The sequence below is a fragment of the Nuphar pumila genome, chromosome 13 (genome assembly GCF_984573655.1).
Source record: "Nuphar pumila chromosome 13, dmNupPumi1.hap1.1, whole genome shotgun sequence".
Taxonomy (NCBI): domain Eukaryota; kingdom Viridiplantae; phylum Streptophyta; class Magnoliopsida; order Nymphaeales; family Nymphaeaceae; genus Nuphar; species Nuphar pumila.
Window position 1 is genome coordinate 88227881 of NC_143261.1, and position 17164 is coordinate 88245044.

Sequence of the window (17164 nt, forward strand, 5' to 3'; positions counted from 1 at the left end):
GGATGGACTTATGCTTTTTCCAGTCTCGATCCCCGCCCTGCCGCGCCCACTTCCCAATCCTTTAAGGGATGATTATAGACTAAGGGGAAACGGGGCCCTGCCTCGCCCCCGTTTGGACTGGGGATGGAGGACATGAAATGGGGATGGAGGTTAAAATCCATCCCCATGCGGGGATGGAGGTTCAGATTTTGAAACGGGGCGGAGGTGGAGACCTTGTCCCCCGCCCTCCGCCCCTGTCCGGTCCACTGCCATCCCTACTCAGAACCCTCGATGGCTCGCTTGGTCGGAGTGTGGGCAATCTTCCCATTCGGTATTTAGGCCTACCATTTTTTTATGGCCAGCTCACAAGGGAACATTGTGAGGGAATCATAGAGAAAATTGATAAAAAAAAACTAGCAGATATGTAGTTTGTTATAATATGTACGCCTCTCTGCCTTATTCTTTTATTTTTTTTGAAAGGCAAGCTTTGATTAGACCGACCCTCACCAGTTATTATTCAATGTGCCACTAGGTTTTGAGCTTGTAACGTCCCACTAGAAAGAGACGTGCACTGACAGCTCCTACCAAGCATGAGGAGCACCCGTTGACAACCTCTTCATTATTTGTCATGTCGTTGCTAGTATGGACGTACAACGAACTGTGCCAGCTCAGCTCAGTTAAGCTCGGCCCTGCTTTAAATGAGCCAGGCTTGTACATGGCTTTGAGGCTCTTACAAGCAAATGAGCCAAGCTTGATCGGCTTATTGAGCTCGGATAAGGTTATGATAAAAGTATATATATATATATATATATATATATATATATATATATATATATATATATATATATATATATATATATATATATATATATATATATATAATATGTTTGCAAAAAAAAATCACAAAGTTTGAATCGGGTCACTGGTGAAACGTTGAGAGAGGTTGGGGATCAAATCCCACCTTATCAAAATCTTTTACAAGATCAACTTTTTTGAAATGCCATTGAAGCTTAGCTGAGCTCGAGCTTGAGCTCGAGCTCGAGCTCGAAATCCAGCAAAGTCTGGACAATGTCAAGCTCAGCTCCGAGCTCGAGCCGAACTTGAAAAGATGCATTTTGAATCGAGCCGAGTTCGAACAGTCCAGGCTCAACTGGTGTGCATCCCTAGTTGTTAGCTCCCTCTTCACTGGTTGTTAGTCTTTCGTCTCCCAAATGTCATTATGCATGAATTGTAAAGGATTTTCTGCAAGTTTCTGTGGGATGGTTGTGATTCTCATCATCATTTACATTTGATCTGATGGAATGGACCTAAGTTGGAAGGGGATTGGGATTGCTAAGATTAATGGATGTGAACAAGGCTAATCTTGTCTTTCTCGTAGTAACTGTGCTTGCTTACTAAAGATTCCTTTGGGGCCATTTTACGAGGGAGAAGTACTTGCGAATGCTAGTATATGGTCCCAAGGACCTATTATTAAAGGTTTGTGGTCGTGGAAAGGCATACTTTGAGGATGGAGACCACTTGCTCATCAGTTTATTTAGAGAGTGGGGAATGGAAGAATGATAAAGTTTTGTGGTTTGATCCCTGGTTAGCCTCTCCGCTTGATTGAGATTTTTCAACAGTTGGCTATGGTGAGATTTATCATCACCTTCACTTGAATAATATGGCCGAGGCCACCAGATTGGTAACATGTTCAATCTTCTTTGTAAAAAAAGAGGGGGGCTTTAATTCCCCCGTTGTGCTTGTGGGAGAAAAAAGTAGACTGGTGCAGACAATGAGTCAAATTTTCCATGTGTCCAGATCCGGATAAAACCAGGTCCATTCAAAACCCTGAGGCCAGTCCGCCCCATCTTCCTCTGCCATAGAGAAGAGAGGACATGTCTGTAATTTCAAAGCGGCGAGGGAGGTGGATGGATGCCTCCCAATGATTAAGACAAGCAAAGGACGAGGAAACAAAACAAGCTTTTGCCCCTTCTTCTTCTTAAAAGTTAAAACCAACCTCATTCCCATTTAAAAAAACTCACACAACACAGACAGAAAAAACACCCCCCCCCCAAATCTCACTTAAATGATTATTAAATCTCTGTGCAAAAATCTCTCTTCCATCCTTTCCCTTTATAATGCCCCCCCCCCTCCTTCAGCCTCCTCCTTCCCCAACACAGAGCTCACTCTCACTGAACCACCACCATTAACACCACAGAGAGAGAGAGAGAGAGAGAGAGAGAGAGAGAGAGAGAGAGAGAGAGAGAGAGATCACCCACCAACTGGCCACCCTTGTTGTTCTGTTTCTGTACTGCTGGTTTGGTTGAAGGGGTTTATTGTGCACACTCTCATCTTCTTCATTAAAAAGATAATGAGAAGTGATTGTAAGTAGCTCTCTTCATCTTCCTCTTGTGGTTTTCCCCCTTTGTGGGTGATGTCTGAGGTGGACAAGTCCCTTGTTGTGGTGGTTGGGAGGGAGGTTTGAGAAGGGAGGGACGGAGGGAGGTGGTGGGGATGAGTAACAGGGGGGTGTTTACGTCATCGCAATGGCAGGAGTTGGAGCACCAGGCTCTCATATTCAAGTATCTGGTGGCGGGAGTTCCTGTTCCTCCTGATCTCCTTTTGCCGATTCGGAGGGGCTTCGAGTCTCTTTCTTCCAGGATCTTCCACCACCAAACCAGTAAGACCCTCTAAGCTTGCTCCCTTGGAAGGGGTTCGGAGGACGTCAAATGGAAATGGAAAAATGATGCCTTCTCGTCGTCTTTTCTTTTCTTTTTTCTTTGTTAATCTTCAGTTGTTAATATTTCTTTATTTTGCTTTTGTTGGTATGGTTTTTTCTGTTTTTCGTGGTTTTTTCTTTGTTTTTTTTTTTTGGTGGTGGTGGTGGTGGTGGTGGGGGGGGAGTTGCTTCAAATTATCAGAATGGTCCTTGTTTCTCCAGTGAATTTGGTCTCTCTCTCTCTCTCTCTCTCTCTTGTAACTGTGTTGTGTTCTGTCCCGTCATTTTTTGTAGATGGGTTTCTTGTTGGTAATCTTTCTGTGGTCTCACTCTTCATTTCTAGGTTTTCATAATGTGGTTGAGCTTATGGTTAAAGCTTTTTCCTTTCTACTCGAATTTTGTTTTTTTGTTCTCTCTCTCTCTCTCTCGGTATTTGCATCATGCTAGAAACGTTTTCTTTATTGGGGGTGGCTTTTGGTTTTTGTGAATATTTTATGGTTTCCCTTTCAAACAAGAATTTACTGTTTTGAGTTTTTAAAATGTGATTGCTCTGGAAGAAGCCTAGGCTCTAGAGCCGGTTGAGGGTTGTTCTTGGTGAGAGTGAAGGCATTATTTTATGTTATTCCGTTCTCGGATCTCTTACTGTCGTATACTCTCTCTTTTTTTTTACTTCTTCCTGTTGTTTATTTGCCTGATATAAAACCGTGGGGTTTTATAACAAAGTGTTCTTTATCAGATCCGATGTCTAATATTTGTCTGGGACTGGGAGCATATTTTGTTATATGTATCTGTAATTTTTACAACGTGACAAGGAATATCTTGCAATTTATTAATTAGTTATTTATCGTCGTTTTACCTTGCATTTACTTTATTTATCATTTATTGTTCTTTCCTTATTTTTCCTTTTCGGGTGTAACCATGAACTCATGAAGGGTGCTATGTATCAAGTTTATTATTGATTTATATCCATAGTTTTTTGCTATAGTAGGGTCTGGTTTTGTTTCTGGTGCAAGTGGTTACCCTACAGTATTAAATGTATAGTGTGGTATCCATTGAGAAGAGTTATTGGGGTTCCGCCAGCCTAGCCCCATCTTGATTCTTATGTTGGTCCGATGATTGATATTCATTATGATGTCATTTAATACAAACCAAGGATAATCTTAAAAAAAAAGGAGCTCCCTCTATCTTGTTGCGTTCTAAAATTGGTTTTTGTTATGTGATTAACTCTGTCCTTTTCTTCATTAGGCTGTAAACCAACTTTGGATTCCTGTGATCTTTACTGATTTGTCAGTTCCTTATTATTCAGTGAGCTTGTGCCAGGCCTTTGTCACAACTTATTCTGATTGTTGGTAATTGTTTGCTTGCATGGGATCAAGCAATAAAATTTGGTGTTTTGACTGTTATATAAGTTAAGATTTCCATGGAAAGAGTTTCTTCCTTGAATACTGCTATTACTGTCAATGTTTGATGTTTGTGGTGGTGTTTTCATGAGATCATCACTCTCGTCGTCTCTTTCCCACTGTAATACAGCTGGTTGGGGCCCCTTTTATGGGAAGAAAGCTGATCCAGAGCCTGGAAGGTGCCGGAGAACCGATGGGAAGAAGTGGAGGTGTTCAAAGGATGCTTATCCAGACTCAAAATACTGTGAGCGGCACATGCACAGAGGCCGCAACCGTTCAAGAAAGCCTGTGGAAACACAAACCAACTTGCAGTCTTCGTCGACTGTGACATCACTTGCTGCCGCTGGAAGCAGTAGTTTTCAAAACCTGCCATTGCACTCAATCAGTAGTTCCCAAGACCCTGGTCCTGGAAGTGCTACTTCGCAGTTGCAAGTGCAGCTTGGACCATATGGGATGGGTAACAAAGAGTACAGGTATATATGTGATTCATTGTGTCTGCGAACCCTTCATGGCTGAATAGATATTTGATACTTCTCTCCTTGCATTAAGATATGGGGGCATCATTTCTTGTTATATGAGATGTTATACAACTAAAGCGTATCTTTGTATATGTGGTTGTTTGTATCCTTAATGGCTACAGAACCTTTTCCGTTTTGTTTGTCAGTATGAAGAAACCATCCATTTTGTAACTTAATGCTTTAGGCCACAATTAACTAGCTTGAGACTTGGGATACTCAACCCATCCAAACTCGATTGAGTGCTGAGTTCATTATGTTTAATCATTGAGGTAGTGTAGGCCCTCCAAGCCAATCATGGTTTTGCTATTGTATCAAGAAATTATAGAGCATTGTACATTTTCTGTTCAATCTAGTTGTTGCTTCAGGTCTAGATGGAATATTGGAAGGTGGTCATTTTTGGTACTGAAATCATTGCGAAGGACGGTGCATTCTATAACTGCAGTTCAGGCCTCTTGTTTTTTGTCTCAGATAACTGTGTTCTTTCTATAAGAAACTATCTTTTGGTTCCAGAGTACAAAGATTTTGCTTTTGGAAAGTGTTCTTAATTTCTATAAAAAACTATCTTTGAATCCAGAAATGAGATAGATTCTGCTATTGAAACCTGTTGCAGACAACTGCTCCTCTCTGGGCACAGTTTTGACTAGCTGTCCGCATGGACTCAATTGACTCACCATAGTCATTGCATTGGTTTTGCAGAGTTCATCTCAACCGATTTATGTGAATTACCTGATTAAGGATATCCATATTCTCTCGAACTTCATATGAGAGTCTAGTGAATTAGATGGATTGGTTTCTGTGAAAATATTTGGGGTTCTCTCCTCTCAGGTTTTCCCTAGCCCACATGTAACATAATCATCTTGCTTCATGGTCTGGTTCCCCATGACTCAATTTATTTCAGCCCCATGCATAAGATTGCCTGATACTGTTTGTCTTGAAATTTCTTTTCTGATAAATTCATAGAAAAAAATGTGTTTGTGATCAACATGTCATGATCAAGATGCAAACTCGATATAAGTATGGGTTGTTTTTATATGAACCATCCTGCAGAAGTCCAGATTGAGTTCCTAAAATTTATGGAAAGCATTCCTAGCGAACTGGTAGAATTTAGTTTGGAATGATTTTTTATTGTTCTTTCATGATTTTTGCCTTTAGTTGTTGTTGCAGTGATAGTGATAATAATGAATGAAGATGATCTTGCTGGTAATTATGGTGATAAGTTTATCATAGGTTCATAATAATAAATATTGGTCATATTGCTGATGTTAGTAGCACTAGTGGTATCAGCTGAAGCAGCAGCAGTAGCGTTCTTGGGCTGTCATTAATATTTTCATTGCTATTTGGGCGAGCAAATTTTTTTTTTCATACAGTGCATATATACATTCAATAAAATGGTGGCAGACCTTAAACTTTCTAGTTCAAAGATCTTTTGGTTTTCTTTACAAGGCAAGCCTCCATTCTTTTGCCACTTAATCCTCTAAATTTTGTAAGCAACAGTGATCAAGGAGAATAGGCAAAGTTTATATGCAAAGGAAGGAATAAGAATATCCTGTTCTTCTTGAAGACCTTGAAAGAAAAACCATGTTCAGTTACCTTGGATTGGTGATGACCCTTTAACTTGACTAATTGTTGTAATCTACAGTCATCCAATTTTGGACATCTTTGCTCTGCTGAGATTAGCTTATTATATGCTGGTGAGTGAGAGCAACTGGTCAGCTTCTTACTTGACAATCTCTTTTTTGTTGGTTAGTGCACTATGGTCCCATTTGGTTTTCACACCAAGTTGAGTCTTACAGAGCTTTTTTGGGGTCAACCGATCTTTCCAATGGTGGCTACTTGGTTTTCCAGTTTCAAATGCTGAAATTTGTTGTCCTGGTGGGAAATCAGTTAGCCTTGTTGGTAGAGATTATTTGTCATTATTTGCTCAAAAGAAAAAAGTTTCTAGTAATTCCCTTGCATTAGTTTTCTGATTTCTATTGCTCTGCAACCCCTTGGTCAAATTGTCTCCGTAAGGTAAATAGAATTGACCTGGACACAGTTTTAAGAGTTATGATCTATGATGGTCCATGATTTGCATTTTGCACTCCATCTTTTGGTCAAGATGAGGTGCCCAAGATCAATACATGGCTTCAATCTTGGGTCTTCAGTATGGGTAAGCAGATGTTTGAGATGGATTACCTGTTGAATATATTTGATAATGGTCAATGGTTAACTTGTTGAACCATACATCCTGAAAGGTTGGGATTTGGAAAATTTTTCATCCAGTTATGTATCTGCATTCTAGTAATGTTCTCCACGATCACCATTCATCAGATCCTCGTATGAGTTGAGCATCATTACCACATCATGCAATAAAAAATCATCTTTCTCATAGGTCATGGTGCTGTTCTTTGAGTTTCGATTTATTTTGTCAAATATCATGAGAAGAATCATAACTCAAGGATTGCTTTCTTGAGATTTACACCCATGTCTTGCATCAAGTTGGGGAATTGGTAGGTTTTAGACTTTGAAGGTCTGTTTGCTAATGACTTGTATACATGTTGGTGCTATTTCAGTCCTACAAGCCAGGATGTTCAATCTTCTTTTTAAAACTGTTTTGTTGAGCTGTTCAGATCTACGGAATGATCTACATCCTAAGTTGCCGCCTTTAATCCTAATTACGCACTTAATTCCGCTTCTCATTTGTTGGTGCATATCTATTGAAAAGTCCAAGTTGGGCATTAACTGTGAAAGATAACACTTGCATGTGCATGCGTGGATGCCACAATGGTGTGCGTAAAAGCTTTAATTTGGGACTTCCCTGATTTGATCTAAATTGAAATGCAATAACTGGTTGGTATTTGTATGTGCCTTGGTGCATTAGGTTGTCTTTTGAGTTGAGAGTAACATGACTGGATCTATTTGGCTTCTTAGTTGCTGACTGCTAAAAAGTGAATTGGATAATGCTGCCTACACGGCCTACCTTTCAAGTCCCAGTTGACATGTTTACCCTGTTGAGTCTTGTCATCTTCATTGCTTACTGGACTTGGTTTCTCTCTTTTTTTACTTTTTCTTCTTTTTCTCCCTTGTTATTCCTATCATTGTCTTTTAGTCAAGGCATGGTTGTGAAATCTGTCTTGGACACTCATTAGCATATTTTTTTTCTCGTTCTCTAATGCTTCACAGTGAGCTCTATAGTTCCATGTTGTCTTGACTATTTGTTTATTCTTGAAGATTACTTTGTTTTCCTTGTGTTTCTCTTTATTTTGATATCTGTACACTACTACTAGGTTTTCAAAGACTTTGTTCATGGCCTGTGTATATGAGGTGCTGAAGTGTTTTGAATTCCTCTGGCTTTCATCTATGTATTCCTAGATCCCATGCCAAGAGTAAGCAAATTGACCCAAAAGATTGTATCAAGTAGATGCGAAGACTAATTGTGCCCCTAAGCTTATAGTTAGTTATGGTGCCTACCACCAATTCTGCTTAATGAAATTCCAAGACGATTACAGGTGCTGAACCCTACACAATTTTCAGTTGGCTTTCTCAGTTTCTTGTATAATTAGATAGTCAAAAACTATTAATTTATTAGCACCATTTCGTGGTCAAGTATTCTAGTTTCTTCATTGCCTTGTTCTTATGGCTGAAAACATGCAGGTATCTTCCAGGTCTGAAAGATGAAATTGATGAGCATAGTTTCTTTACAGAAGCTTCAGGAAGTTCAAGGAGTTTCCGAATGGATTCTTCTCTCGATAACTCATGGCATAGCATTCGCCCCAGAGTCAATTCATCTCCTCCATCAAAGCAGAAGAATCGGTCCCTATTGCAGAGCAATTACCCTCAGCTGCAGGCACTGGAAGATCTTGGATCTACAACCATTGCCTCTGCACTTTCAAAACAGCAACAGCATTGCTTCCTTGGCAGCAATTTTGGGGCTACAGAATCTATAAAACTAGGCAGAGAACCTGGTGGCCAGCCTCTGCGGCTCTTTTTTGATGAGTGGCCCAAAACCAGGGATTCATGGTCTGATTTGGAGGATGATAGATCGAACAGAACCTCTTTCTCTACTACCCAGCTCTCCATTTCAATCCCCATGTCTTCCTCTGACTTCTCTGGAACAAGTTCTCGTTCTCCAAATGGTTAGTGTGTCTGATCATGGACATTTTGTACTGTCCATTTGGTGAATACTTTTTCACTGTTGCCATATCTTTTCTTGCAGATGATTGAAGAAGGCACCATTATCGATCTGATTTCAGAATCTGGGGGATCTCATGGGGCGACTTGAAAAGATATCCTGTCATTCTACTCCTGTTTCTTCTCTGTTTTTTTTTCTTGTTACTTTCCCTTTATGTTTGGATTGCCATAAGGACTGTCTTGTTTGTGGTTGGTAAACCTTTTGAAGAGCGATAAGAGTAGTACTGCTTCTGATATGGTGTTATGCCGCATATATGCCATGTTGGGTAGATGTCACTGAATTCTGTAAAAAATGGTAATCATGGTTTAGCTTTTCAGAATATATCCTTTGTTGGCACTTTAGATGTTTTTATTTTTTCGACATTCTTCAATTCTGTTCCTGCTTTGTTGCAGAACTGCTTCTCTGCTCTGTATATTCTTGTGAGTGTGGACGCCTTAACCACTGCCCAGCTACTGCACCAAACTGTCGCCATCTCAGTTAGGATAGGCAATAGTAAAGCACTGAGAATGAAAAGTTTCAGTGTTTCTAGTTCAAAACTTTTATGATTCTGCTGCAGTCCCTGATTGAGGATACAAGTATCTGAACGCCTTTGTGGGGATGGAGCCTGAATCTTGACCCACTGGCTGTAGCAGCTTTAACTTTGTGTTGGTGCCGATCATGCCTTCAGTATATGTGTGAATGCAAATCTTGTTTCTGTAGTGATTGATGGTTTTCAGTTTTGTTTGAAGATTACAATTTTTAACTCCCTATTGGTGCCTTGTTGGATTTAGCATGATTAGTTTCCTAACTATGGGCCTCATGAGACAATTATCCACAAACTACTACTAATTGTTGAAGCATTTATGTGTCTTCTATTGTTCTTTCTTATGCAGCTGTGACTTTCATGTTGTTTTCCCACAGTTTCTGGTTAAATCTCGGTTAAGCTCTGCAATAAGCAACGATATCAATCAATCGATCGTAAGAGATTTGTTTGCATTACCAACTTAGGAGTAACATATTTGGTGAACTAAATCTCGGAAATCAGATTCCAATCTTTGAAAAGACTGAATCTGAAGTATTCATGTTGGTGTTTTACTGGACTGGATTGCAATATGGTTCGGCAAAAAATTTGTGATTTCCTGCTTTACCAATTCTTAAGATCATAATTATGTGGAATGCTTTTAACTAAGCCGTAATGAAGAGCGCTTTCTTGGGGGTGGAGTTGCTCTAGAAGATGGCGAAAACCCAAAGTGTCCAGTTGATTTTTCTTGCCCCATAGTACTGTATATGCTCATGCATGTGGTTATTGGGGCAATGTTATCAGTATCTGTGTGTATCCGCCTGTATCGGCATCGGCAGAGGCAGAAATTTGATACGCCTGAATCAGCTATTTTTTAATAATTCTAAAAAATACTTTTTAATATTATTTTAAATTTATTTTATTAGTTTTAACACATGTCATGTTATGATTGACATGCTATAATTTTTTATTATTTTTGGGCTGATACAGAACGATTCAGTTGAGTACAGCTGAATGGGTGCCCCAACGATTCAAGGCCGATACTGACAACATTGTATAGGGGCCCACCCTCCCTCTGTTGCATTTTCTTACGTCACATGTTTCTTGAAGGGAACAGAGTCGGGTCCTTTTGCTAAGGGTTCCTTTTAAAGGTACCTCTCTCTCTCTCTCTCTCTCTCTCTATATATATATATATATATATATATATAGAGAGAGAGAGAGAGAGAGAGAGAGAGAGAGAGAGAGAGAGATAGAGAGAGAGATTCCTTTTGGGCATCCTGTAGTCTTGTTATTGCCAGTTTGTTACAATGTGTTATCCCGGCATCCTTTTTGTACAGTTTCTTTATTTTGTTCCTCAGAGTTTTATTTGAATCCGATGCCTCCTGAGCGAGAGATGATGCGCAGAGTGCTGAGGCATTGATGCGAGCATGATTATAAAGCACGGTGGTACGAAAGCATGAACAATTTCATGAATTCCCAATAACTAAGCATGTTAAGAGTCTGAGCTAAAATGAGCTGAGATCAAGCTAGCTTGTTTGTTAGAAAAAAAATACATTGTTTTAGAGCTGAAAGTAAAAGGATTGATTACAAGGAAAATATATTGTTGGATGGCTGGAAGCAATAGCTTTTTTTCTCTAAACCTTTAACCCAAATTCTATCATTTGTTTCACACTACATCATGTGATAAAAATATGTTTAAAATATATATTTATTACAAGTCGACTAGCCCATACGATCCACACTGGTTATTTATGTTCACTTTGTCAGGTTTATTTTACAATTTTTTTAACGAGAAGAACACAAGCAGAGCCACGAGAGGCTGGTCTCAGATCCATGAGGTGCAAATTGTGCATCCTTGTAGCATTGTGTTCATTAGATTGGTCACAGTGTGCTTAAGACATCAAACAGTTGCCAAAAGCTGAGAAAAGCTGAGAAAAGCCATGCATTTTAGATAAGTACGTGTGCGCCTGGTTATAGTTGCAAACAACTTGTGCTTGGACCTCCATAAGTCTGTAAAAATGTAAATTGGGAGTGTACTCGAAATCATCCAAAGATTTCTGAACACAGAAGGCATCCTTCTCTCAAAACTTATCTCTGACCACAACGACATCCAAGTCACTGCCATCCTACACTTCAAACCCAGATCCCCCTTAAATTTTTTCAAAGCCTGAGCGATGGATGAGGAATGTGAAAGGATCGTACGTACAAGCTGGCTGATCCACTTACTAACGTGGTTGTACTGTGTTTATTCTCATCTTCCGATTGAAGGCCACAAAAGGAAATCTGGTTGGGTGGGCAAAACGAAAAGTCAGGGGCATTCCGGCGAGATCAGGGAACTCAACCTCCTAGATGAGCTGCAACTCCTACACGAGATGGAAGAGTTGATGATCAAACAAAAAGCTCGATGCCGCTGGTTAGAAGAAGGAGATCACAATACCGTCTTCTTCCACTCCTTGTACAATTGCAACATCAAGGCAAATCGCATCTCCTCCCTCTCCAGAGAGGACGGCTCATCCATATCCAACCAGGAGGACCTAAAAACAGAAGTTGTTCACCATTTATCCTTGCTCTTTAAAACAAAACATCTCAACTGCACCCCACGAGGAGGACGGTATACTGCATGTCGAGGAATCCCCTTTTAATAAAGAAGTCACATATGAAGAGGTCAAAGCAACTGTATTTGAGCTGGATGTCGTGAGTGCACCGGGCCCGGACGGGTTCTCAGGATTTTTCTATCAGAGGTACTGACACATCATAGAAGGAAACTTGTTCAAGGCGGTTGAAAGCTTTTTCCAAACAGGGAGGATCCTCAAAAGAATCAACTGCACCCATATAGTCCTGATCCCCAATGTGGAAGGCATATCAAACCTCCATCAATATCACCCAATATAGGCCTATGCATCTTCTTATACAAAATCGTCACAAAGCTCATGGTCAACCGGATGAACGGCATTCTAGAACGTATCATCAGAGTTAATGGATTCTATGGTTAAAAGCAACAAGGGAGTATCTTCAAGACCGATCTGGCGAAGGCATAAGATAAAGTGGATTGAGACTTCTTGGAGGGTACACTAATCTTGTTTGGCTTCCCTAGGCAATGGACAGACCACATTATGAGTTGTGTTGTGTGCCAGTTATTGGGGAGTAGGGGTATTCGACAGGGTGATCCCGTCTCTGTATCTGTTTCTCCTCGTCATAGAGAAACTAACTTGTCTTATGAATTGTGCAGTGGCTCGTGGCATAATTACCCGTCTCGATCAGAGCATTTACATGGCACCACTCTCTCTTCGCCGACGATGCACTCTTTTTTATTAGAGATCGCAATCAGTTGGTATATGGTTTCTTAGAAGTCATGAGATCTTTCGAAGCCTCCTCAGGACTGCAAATCATCTGCGAAAAGGCCATATTCATTTCGTGTAGTCTGCCCCCCCCCCCCCCCCCCAAGCCGTACAAACATCATTGCTCAATGAAGTGGATGGCGTCCTAAACAGCTCCCTATGCCTTACCTCGGCCTCCCCTTATTTAGAGGACGACTCAACTCAGCAATGTGTGAACCGTTTCTCAGCAAATTCAGGCGCCGGCTAGAATCCTGGAATGCAAACAAACTGTCAATGGCTGCCCTCGTGATCCTGATAAGATCAGTGCTCCAGTCTCTTCCAATTTATTGGATGCACACTTTTTTTTATTTCTGCCTGTAGCGATTTGCAAGATATCGCCGTGTAGTGATTTATGAGAGATACCACCGTAGCGATTTATGAGAGATCGCCATGTAGCGATTTATGAGATGACTCACACCACCATGTAGCCATATGTAGATAGAAAGCGTTTTGAAGGTATCACTGTGTAACGATTTACACAATGTACCAAATGGATCGCGAACACAATTTGCCACAAGAAGGAATTAACGTGGTTCGATCATATTAGACCTACATCCATGGCAAACACTCTCACTCTTTTTTTTCTTATATTTGAATCATCAGGGATACAGTATTTATAATACACAACATATAACTAACTTGAAAAAAAAATCATAATGGTACGATATACAGTTTCCATAACCAACTTGATACACAAAGATATTCCATGTAACCGTCAGGATCAGATCCCGTAAATCAAGGAGAGAGAGGAGAGAAGGGTTATTGTCAACACTCCCTCTCAAGTGGGGTGTAGATGTTTGCACAACCCCACTTGTCGAGAAGGTCACGATGATGATCTCGACTCAGTCCTTTGGTGAATCCGTCAGCAAGTTATTCTGCACTTTTAGCATATGGAGTAGAGATCTCTTTTCTTTGAACCTTTTCACGAACATAATGACAATCAATTTCGATATGCTTAGTCCATTCATGAAAAACTGAATTTGTTGCAATATGTATTGCTGCTTGATTGTCACAGAACATGAAAATAGGTAGATCGACTGACATCTTCATTTCTGTTAGGAAAGTTTCAACCCAGGTTATTTCACTGGCAATAGTTGCCATGGTCCTATACTCAGCTTCTGCACTAGATCTGGCAACCACCTCTTGCCACCAACAAAAACACAATATCCTGTGGTAGACCTTCTGTCTAAACTTTCTGCTCAGTCTGCATCTGTGAACCCTTGAATTTGATGACAATCGTTCCGCTTGTACCATAATCCTTGGCTTGACGTTCCTTTCAAATACTGCAATATTCGATTTACGATTTTCTAATATAGTTCCTGAGGAGCATGCATACATTGGCTTGCGAGGTTGACGACATATGTAATGTCTGGTCGAGTAATAGTTAAATAGATTAGTTTTCCAACTAATCTCTGGTATCCTTCCTTATTAACAGTTACATCATCAGGAGAGATAATAGATTTTTGTCCGTTTCCACCAGAGTTTCAACGAGCTTACACCCAGTTTTTCCTGCACTTTTAAGAAGATCTAACATATATTTCCTTTGAGATAAAAACAAACCCTTTCTTGAATGAGTTATTTCAATGCCTAAGAAGTAGCGAAGTTTGCCCAAATCTTTTATGTCAAAGGTGTTATGCGGAAGCCTCTTTGTTTCTTGAATGCCTTCATCATTTGTACCTGTCACAATGATATCATCCATATATACCAAGATAATAACCAAGTGATTACCTTCTCCTTTGACAAACATTGAATTGTCAGCATTGCTTCTGACAAATTTATGTTGTTTCAAGCAACTGCTCAATCGATGGTACCACGCCCTAGGAGATTGTTTCAGGTCATAAATGGCTTTATGTAGTTTGCATACTCTATCAGTATTTTCTTCTTCAGGATGTCCAGGTGAAAGTTTCATATACACTTCTTCTTTTAAGTCTCTCTGCAAGAAAGCACTTTTAACATCTAATTGATAGAGAGGCCAATTGTAATTACAAACAACAAATAAGAGAATTCTGACGATATTCATTTTGGCAACAAGAGCAAATGTTTCATCGTAATCAAGACCTTGAGTCTGAGTATACCCTTTAGCCACCAACCTGGTCTTGTATCTCTCTATAGTCCCGTCACTGTTATGTTTTATCTTATATACCCAGCGACATCCGACTGCCTTTTTTCCAAGAGGTAAAGAAACAACTTCCCAGGTCTTATTTTTATAAAGAGCTTGTAGCTCTTCATTCATAGCTCGAACCCATATTGAATCAATTCTAGCCTCCTCATATGTGGATGGCTCCTTATTCTGAGAAATGCGACTAATGTAGGCTTTGTGAGTCATGCTAATTTTGTGATACCCAATATAATTTTCAATAGGGTACATAACTGAGAATGTAACATAATAATTTAAATGAGCAAGAGCTCTGGTTTGGCGCTCTGACCTTCTTAGCAAAGGTTGATTTTCTATTTCAGAGTTTGCCTCTTGCGATGAGTCAAAAGTTCTTCCTATGCTAGTTGCAATTTTTTCATATGAGTCGGTCGCAGGCAGAACTACTTCTTCCTGAGAATAGTTTTTCTCAAATATGTCTCTAAATGTTGTCTCCCCCTGACATTGATTTTGCTGAAAGTATGAAATATTTTCGTTAAATTAGACATCTCTGGTGATAAAAAAATGTTGCTCTTCTACATTATAGCATTTATATCCCTTTTGAGACTCAGAATACCCCAAGAAAACACATTTGGAAGCACGACTGCTAAGTTTATCCGATCCTTGTTTGGCTATGAATACAACACATCCAAAGGTTCTCATGTGATTTAAATTGAGTTTCTGCCCCTTTAGAATCTCAAGAGGAGAGTATTTTTCTAAAATCTGGCTAGGCAGACGATTTATAATATAGCAAGCAGTCAGAACATCATCACTCCAAAATATTTTTGGAACATTCATTTGGAATAATAGGGCTATGGTAACTTCAAGAAAATGACGATTTTTCCTTTCGGCTACTCCATTTTGTTGAGAAGTACCTACGCAGATAAATTGATGGTTTACACCCTTTTGTTTTTCAAATTCGTCAAACTAAGTATTCTTATACTCAGTGTCGTTGTCAGATCTTAGGATCTTGATTTTTGTATCATATTGGTTTTCTACCATAGAAAAAAACTCTTTAAATTTACCAAGAAATTCATTTTTGGTCTTAAGTAAAGAGATCCATATAACTTTTGAAAAATCGTCAATGAATATTAGATAATATCTAAAACCAGAGTAAGGCGTCACAGGAGAAGGTCTCCATACATCGGTATGAATTAGATCAAATGGTTTTTCAACAATATTATCTGATCTAGGAAAGGAAAGTCTAGTCATTCAAGCATATCTACAAACATCACACGAATGACAATCAAATTGAAAATCAAGAAACAAAATGTTCAATGACTGGCTTGATGGGTATCCTAGGTGTTTATGCCACAGACATCCTTCATATTTTTCAGCAAGCATGGCTCTTTCGTGTCTTTCAAGCACATAAAGACCGTCTAAATTTTTTCCTTCACCAATCACTTTCTTCGTCGCCCTGTCCTGAAATATCATATTATATGGTGAGAAAGTGATATTGCAATTAAGCTCATTTGTAATTTTTGACACAGATAATAAGTTGGCCGATAGGCTTGGGACTACCATAACATCCAGTTCTTTTACACGATCAAACGACTGAAATCTACTAATACCTGTTACCTCAACTTTTGTTTCATCCGCAATGACAACATGCTTGCAGTCGCAAATTAGTTTTAGCCTGGATTTATCAGTTATGGTGAAACACATATGTTCACTTGCTCCCAAATTAATGATCCCATTTTTATCATTGTGATAAGCAAAAATATTACCTGGATTTGAAGGAGAGGATATGGAAGCCGTCATAGCTACTTGATCATTTTTCTGACAAACGGTTTTAAGCAGCTCGGCAATATTCTTCAATTGAGTAGACAAATCTTCTGAGCTAACTTTATCATTCGGGTTTGAAGTGGTAGCCACATGACTAGATGGTGCGGTTTCATGGGGACGTTGAGTTGGAGCAGTTCCTGGTTTACCGTGAAGGTTCCAGCATCTATCCCGGGTATGTCCATTTTTTTTACAAATGGTACAAGAAATCTGGTTTCTTATTTTGTGACCTGATGACTCATAGTTTTTGCTGCACAAGCTACATCATCAGGAAAAAGAGCTCTATTAGATGCTTCAAGGAGAGACTTCTCTACATTCATTACTCGACAACGAGTTTTCTCTTTCATTATGATAGAGCATATATTGTTAACTGATGGTAATTCAGTTGATAACAAGATTTGGCTTTGAACTTGATCAAATTCATTCCCAAGCCCAACGAGCAATTGAAATGCTTTTTCCTTTTCACAAAGTTTTTTAAAGGAAATCATATTCGTGCATGTAGATGTATATGACTCATATTCATCCCATAGACGCTTCATTTTTACAAAAAGGTCAGAGAAACCTTGAGTATTCTTCTTGAGGTTATGAATCTCGCAAGACAATTGATAC

The 17164-nt window shown here is 39.5% G+C and overlaps 1 protein-coding gene across 1 annotated transcript; it reads left to right on the forward strand.

The window, feature by feature from the left end:
• Positions 1 to 2472: 2472 nt before the first annotated feature.
• LOC149819040 (growth-regulating factor 4-like) lies at positions 2473 to 9033 on the forward strand. Its single transcript, XM_089986334.1, has 5 exons — positions 2473 to 2638; positions 4208 to 4550; positions 6235 to 6303; positions 8229 to 8710; positions 8791 to 9033. Exons 1-5 carry the CDS (start codon positions 2473 to 2475, stop codon positions 8796 to 8798), a joined length of 1068 nt encoding a protein of 355 aa, XP_089842460.1. The 3' UTR covers positions 8799 to 9033.
• Positions 9034 to 17164: the final 8131 nt, after the last annotated feature.